This window comes from Suricata suricatta, chromosome 1, assembly GCF_006229205.1.
Source record: "Suricata suricatta isolate VVHF042 chromosome 1, meerkat_22Aug2017_6uvM2_HiC, whole genome shotgun sequence".
Lineage (NCBI taxonomy): Eukaryota > Metazoa > Chordata > Mammalia > Carnivora > Herpestidae > Suricata > Suricata suricatta.
In genome coordinates this window covers 189,573,766-189,580,507 of record NC_043700.1, presented here as the reverse complement: position 1 = coordinate 189,580,507, position 6,742 = coordinate 189,573,766, and the positions used below count along the sequence as shown (strand labels likewise).

Here is a 6,742-nt window from a genome sequence, read left to right as displayed (position 1 = left end):
CCTTCCAGGGGTCTGGAACCTCAGTGCGTGCCAGGCACAGAGTGCCCATGTGACTCACCCCCCAACAAAACCCTTGGACTCCTAAGCTCAGGAGAGGTTCCCTGGTGACAATACCTCACCCAGGCTGTCACTGCGAGGGCAGGATTACACACCGCTCCCCTGGGAGGATTCTGGAAGCCTGCTCTTGGTTCCCTCTGCACTGCGCTCACGCCGTGCACCCGCTCCTTTTGCTGATCCTGCTTTGAATGCTTTCACTGAAACTCAGCAGACGTGGGGCTCCTTGCTGAGTTCCTGCAAGTCTTCCTGGCAAGTGATCAAACCTGGGAGTGGCCTGGGGGGGGACCAAGGGGGAGCTCTCCTTTGCAGCTACCCCTCTGGCCCCTGCCACCCTCTGTGGTCACTGGCTGTGTCTTCGTCCTTCTCAAGGACGAGACCGGGAAGTTCCTTAACAAAGTCTGGTCTTACTACCCAAGCATCTGCAGGGTCCGACACAGCACCTGGCCAGCAGCAGGTAAGATACTAGAACTGGTGATAATTATGAATTCCTACCACATGCCAGAGGAAGCCACAGACACTCTTCTTGTATAATCCCACTCCATCTTGTAACAGCGCAAGGACGATGCTCTATCCTAACTACCGTTATTTCACGGATGAGGAAACTAAGGCCCTAATCATGAAAGGAACTGGACCCGGTCTGCAGAGAGAGGGTCCTGGCCCCGGACTATGGGACTCGTGCTCATGACCAGTAGGCTACAAAAATGGCAGTACTTTTTTTTGAAAGAGAAATAAACATATTCTCAGCACCTAGAATGGGGCACGGAGGTCATACGTGGTGCATTCAATGACTAGAAATTAAATTGAACTGAAGTCGATGTTCATTAAACCTAAGGAATGTCCTGCTTTAAGGAGCTCAAAGTCGAGCCGGACTTTGTTCAGAATCAAGTGAATCACATCCTTTTGAAGACTGAGAGAGCCTACTGTTCACGGCCGGCCGGGTCATTGGGCCAATCCTCCCTCTGAGAATGAATGAAAAACGAAGCTGGATCAAATATCTCTTAAATGATCATGAAAGTCCCAGGAGCCAACAAGGCAGCGAGGAGAGCAGGGGGGGGGGGGGGGGAGAGGCGCGGTGGGAGAAGCATGCCCGGCCCGGGGCAGCGGGTCCGTCCGGGGACACGGCTCAGGTCATGATCTCAGGGTTCCTAACACTGAGCCCCGCGTCGTTGGGATTCTTTTCTCCTTCTCTCTGCCCCTCCCCCATTCACTCTCGCTTGCTCCCTCTCAAAATAAACAAACAGACATTAAAAACAATGGGCCTGAGGGAACCCGTCTGGACTAACTCTGGGAGACGAGCTGGCGCAGGCCCTTGGTTTCGTGCTTCGCAAGCAGCCACGCAGCCGCACACGTGCCGTGCGTCTCCACGGACTGCCCCTCGAACCACAGCCTCCAGCAGGTGTCACTCCGGGTCCACACCCGACAGCCCCTCCTGATGCCAGAGTAAAGGGGGGTCACTGCTCTCACGCCCGAGCTCTCACGGACCCAGCGACCAGACCCGGGCCCAGGGAAACCAAATGCACGACACTGCAAGGACGCCGCTGGAGGGTCCGGGCTGTGGTCACTGCGGTGTCCCCACAGGCCCTTAATGAAGCAGATGTATCTCCTGGAGGCCACTGAGGCGGCCAGGCCCTTCCGTCTGCGCTGCCCATTCCTCCGGCAGTGATGACCAATGGGCGTTCCATCCTTGCCTTATGGAGGAAAATGGGCTGGGTTGAAAGATCTTTGACTCCAATGCGCCAGCTCAAGAGAGGGAGTGTCACCTGTTGGGGGGAGTGGGGGGGCCCTGGGCAGGGCATTCAGAGCACCCGCCCCTCGAGTGTGAGCTCACTGGGCCACCCCCCTCCAAGACAGCGGTTCTCAAACTCTGCTGCATCGGAATGTCGTGGAGATGGGGGAAACCGAGGCACAAGTTAGATAAGCTGCTTCTGATCCCGTTAACAGCCTGGCTGGGATTAGAACCCGGGCCGAGGCCAGGATGTCACTACCACGCAGCCCACACTGAGCACCACAGTTCGTGGCAAGAACATCAGCAAGGAAGGTAGAAAGACTTATTTTAAATCCTGTCTTCAAGACTTGCTGACTCTGAACTTGAGCAGGAGGGCTGGGCCAGCACAGAGAGGTTATGTAACCAACTCCAGTCACACAGCATTGTTAGCACCCAGGGCGGGACTGGAACTGGGCTTTCTCACTCCCGTCCGGGGATCGCAGTCTGGACGAGGTTGCTCACTTCCTGCCTGGGGGGTCTGGGACTTCGACCAATTGAATCCCACCCTGCGCGTTTCTCCAGAAAACCCTCCCGGCTTCTCATCTGTGTCTGAAGGAAAACGCACACAGGGTGTTGCCACACAGGGTTCTTGTTCGGATTCGGCGACCAGACACTCAGAAAGCCCTTGAGACAGTAACTGTACCCTGCACGACACCCACAAAAGCCGGCCTGCTTTCCATCCTGGGTGAATCACTTCCAAAGGCCTTTGCCTCTAGGGACGTTGGGAGGTAAGAGTCCTGAGCTCCACAGAAATGGAGAGTGACTCAGACAGGACCCTGGCGTGTGATGTGGGGAGGGACCCGTGGCGGGCATGTGCCCAGCCAGAGGGCCGGGGCTGGACCTGAGCCTGCTGCTTTGGGACCCCCACCCGGAGGATGGGAGATTCGCACGCATACGCAGACCTGAGGATTCCCGAAGGTCCTGCCGCGAGGCCACGTACCTGGCAGAGCCCAGCCACGGCCTTGGTGGTTCTGACGTCCTCCTCCTCCTCCAGGCAACTCTGGGTCAACCTCTGCCTCTCCAGGACTTCATGGAAAGCCTGTGAGTAAACCAGGAGCTGAATCCCGCGAGAAGATGCCGATTTTTTCCCTAGAACGGTGCCCCCAAAGGACCCCTGCCTCTCAGGTCTGAAGGACGTCCATCCCTGATTTATCCACATGGAGGGGTGCCCGGGGGGCTCAGTCAGGGAAGCATCTGACTTCGGCTCAGGTCATGATCTCGAGGTTTGTGAGTTCAAGCCCCCCAGCAGGCTTTCTGCTGTCTGCGCAGAGCCTGCTTGGGATTCTCTCTCTCCCACTCTCTCTGCCCCTCCCCTGCTCACCCCCTCTCAAAAAAAATAAAGAGCCTTAAAAAATGTATATATATGGAAACGGAGGCACACAGATGTCACGTGCCATGAGCCACGCAGGCATCATTCTGTGACTGAGCTGCTGGGGACCAGCACCCAGGCCCTGGGAGCCCACCGCCCAGCAGGGCTGATGCACGCAGGCCATGAGGGGTCAGCGTGGCCAGCGCCTAGCCAGGCCCCCTCAACCATGGGGCTGCCTGCCCTCAGGAGCTCAGAGAAGGGCAGGGAGACACAAGTGTGCACCGGTGTCCCCGACACGATCAGAGAGGCACGGCAGGTCACAGCAGCAGAGGGACAGATTCCCCTCAGGGAGCGTCCATGGGGGTAAACTCGGGTAGGCGGAGTCTTTAAGGACCAGGAAGTTTCCCTGGAGGGAAGTCGGGGACCCCACACAACTGGGGCTCCAGGAGCCGCCGCAGCTGGGACCAGGAAGTAAATCCATTGGGTGCTGGTTGGGGCCTGGAGCGGGGGGCGGGCTCACAGGGAAGGGCAGGGACCAGAAAAGGGGGGGCACTGGGTCCGGGTGAGAGTTGCATTCATTCATTCATTCATCACTCATTCATTCGTTTATTCATGTGTTTATCTGTTTGCTCATTCGCTTGCTCATTCAGCTGTTCTTTCACACACCTGTTCAACATGTCCTTCCTGTCCCCGTCTCCCGAGCACCAGCGCGTGCTCGGCCTGGGCGGAGGGCCTGGGCAGCGCCCATCACGCCCCCTTCTCCGTGCTCAGGACTGTGCAATGTGACGTGGGGGGAGGGGCCAGTACAATCACAGCCTCTTGCTCTTATTTCTGATGCATCTTCCCGAAAAGAGAAACGGCCCCTGCCCCACTTTACGACCTGCAAGGGGCCTCGGACGAGGCTCCTTGATTGAGGGGCGTCTGGACCTTAAAGGGACCTCAAGGCCTCTCCTCTATTCTCGGGGGTCTCCTCTCCTGGCTTCTCCCTGAGGAGCTGCTCCCGGCGGGGGCGGCGCCCATGCCTGTGACCATGCAGGTCACTGTCCCTCGATCCCTCTGGCAGCGCCGAGACAAGGTCCACCACATGCCAACGCAGACCAGAAGGGCCCGGACATGCAGTCTCATTGGACCTGGGTGCCGGAACTCCCACTGTGCAGATGCGGAAGCTGAGGGCTGGGGGGGGGCAAACAATGCACCCAAGGTCACTTGGCCCCCTGGCAGCAGAGTCGGCGTCCAACCATTTCCCGGCAGCCCCGATGCCCAATGGCCTGGCCACTGTGCAGGAGGGACAAGCAGGCCCCATCCCCTCCCATTAGGGGGTTAACATGGGGGCAAAGGCAGGGTCCTTGACCCTCTGAGGACCGGAGCCCGGGTCATTCCAGCCTGTGCGGGGGCCAGCTCGTTTCCCCGCCCCCAAGGACAGCGACCTCTGATCTCTTGTCTGGCGAGTCTCTTTGTCCCCTTCTGAGTCAAGACAAGGGCATCTTCTAGCTCGGCCACCTCCCCGGTCCTGCCAACTCAGACTCACACGCACATGCCCCGTGTCCCTGGACGCGCTCAGGCCCCTGGGCTGACATGTCGAGGCGAGAAGTTGACCTCGTGCCTGGCAGCTGCCAAAGTGTTTGGCTTTCCTTGCGCGGTCATGAGGACCAAGCCCCAGCACTCAGCCCGCGGGGCCGTTCCCGGGACAGCTGTGCCCGTGGACGTGGGGGGGGGGGGGCGGCGGGTCAGGAGCAGGATCACCTGGAGGAACTCGCCCGGGTCGGAGGTCAGCTGTGCCTCGGCCAGGAAGCCCCTCTGTTCCTCTTCTTGAGCCAACTTGAGCTCCGCTGTCCCCTCCGCCTGGTGAGCCAGTGACACTCTGACCAGGTCTCTGCCTCGCCGGACAAACTCTGAAATGAAAACAGGCCACAGGACGCGGCAGGTGACTCTCCAGCAAGCCCTCCTGTCCCCTGCCGGCACCAAGGATGAGCGACGCAGTGTTATCCTTCAGGCACAGGTGCTCCCCACAGGCCAGTGGTAGGAGTCCCTGGCCCTTTAAAGACCCACAGCCCCACGTTATTTGAGGGACCCTCCCCCCACTCCGCCTGGGGCCCAGCGTGCAGGACACCACACGAGGCTTCGCTTAGCTGTTGTGCAGGGGGGCCGGCCAACCCGACCAGGAGATGAAGAAGAGGCATCTTCCCTGGGGCAGAATGAGGGAGGTGTGGGTGACAGGGGGTAGGACAGAGGAGCCGGGGTCTGTGGGAGACAGTGACATCTCATGCTGTAGTTGAGTCAAACACCAGGAGGATGAGGGATTCAATCAGCAGACCAGGGGGAGGGCGTGGAGCTGCAAGGAGGGAGGGTGAGCCCAAGGGCCAGGTCTCTGCATGGTGGTGGAGGTGACAGTGGGAGAGAGGCCCGGGTCACTCAGCCCGGCCCCGCAGTGTGGCCAGTGCCTCGAGCAGGACTAGCCCCGCTCCCACTCTGCTCCTGGTCCAGAGAGGCTGAGACGGGTTGGGGAGAATCAGCGCCTCGTGGATGAGAGAGGGGGTGGTGGGGTAAGAGGGGTGAGGGGTAACAGGGAGGGTAAGACCCCAGAGAAGGCTTCTGGGAGAGGAGAATGAGAAGTCAGCCAGCTCCTTCTCCCCAGCTGGGGGAGATGCTGAGTGTCAAGGCTGGAGAAGACCATGGGGGTCCGGCTGCCAGGGGGTGTGCAGTCCTTGGAGATGTTTGCTTCAGCATTTCACACACACACACACACACACACACACACACACACAGACACACACAAGCACTTTCTATACTTGAAACACCAGCACACTTGGGTTTTGTCTGAGAATCTGTGTAGCCTTTGGCAGCAAAGAAAAGAGACGGTGTGACCAGATGTCCAGGGAGGCCAGGGTCCTCCCTCTGCCCAAGGGTCCCCCCTCCACCCTGACTCTCCTTGCCTCTCCCGTCTTGTCCAAGTTCCACAGAGCCTGATCAGTGGGGGCCGTGCATCCTGGCCCTGCCACCGGGCCACTGTGTGCGATGACCCCCGAGGCCAGATGCGCTCAGAGTCTACACAGTCCAGAGCCCCAGCCAACGTGCTCACAGAAGCCGTGACTCCACATGACACAAGACCTCGTGGAACAGCCTGGTCGGAGTCTTCAGGTCCCAGCACTGAGGGCCTGCCCCCTGACTCCCGTCTCTCCAGGGCAGCGAGCAGGCTTGGTGGAGGGGGTGTGAACCCCTGCAGACAGAGGGCCGGGTCGCTGACTGCAGTGAAACCCAGTGCTCCGGACAGAACTGCGTCCCCCAAATCGATACACCAAAGCCCTAGTGCCCACGTGACTGCATTTGGAAGTGGGGACATTATGGAGGCAATTAATCTGAAACGAGCTCTCGAGGCCAGGGTCCTAACCCCATAGGGCTGGGGGCTTAAGGGGAAGAGGAACAGGTGCAGGAAAGCTCATGCTCTGCCACGTGGGGACCCAGACCCACCGGCTGGCCTCTGATCTTGGACCTCAACATCTCCAGAACAGGAAAGGAAGGTCTGTCGTGTGAACCCCCTGGTCTGCGTGACCTTGTTACGGTGGCCCGAGCTGACCAAGACACCGGGACGCTCCCTGGTCCGACAGTGTCCA

General features: G+C 59.4%; 1 protein-coding gene across 1 annotated transcript in view; it reads right to left on the bottom strand.

Moving 5' to 3' along the window:
- Window positions 1-6,742, bottom strand: part of EVC (EvC ciliary complex subunit 1) — a 52,554-nt gene that overhangs the window by 21,976 nt on the left and 23,836 nt on the right. Inside the window, 3 exon segments of the mRNA XM_029952450.1 lie at window positions 1,520-1,745; window positions 2,763-2,861; window positions 4,875-5,023. Of these exon segments, the coding sequence (XP_029808310.1) occupies window positions 1,520-1,745; window positions 2,763-2,861; window positions 4,875-5,023 (474 nt within the window).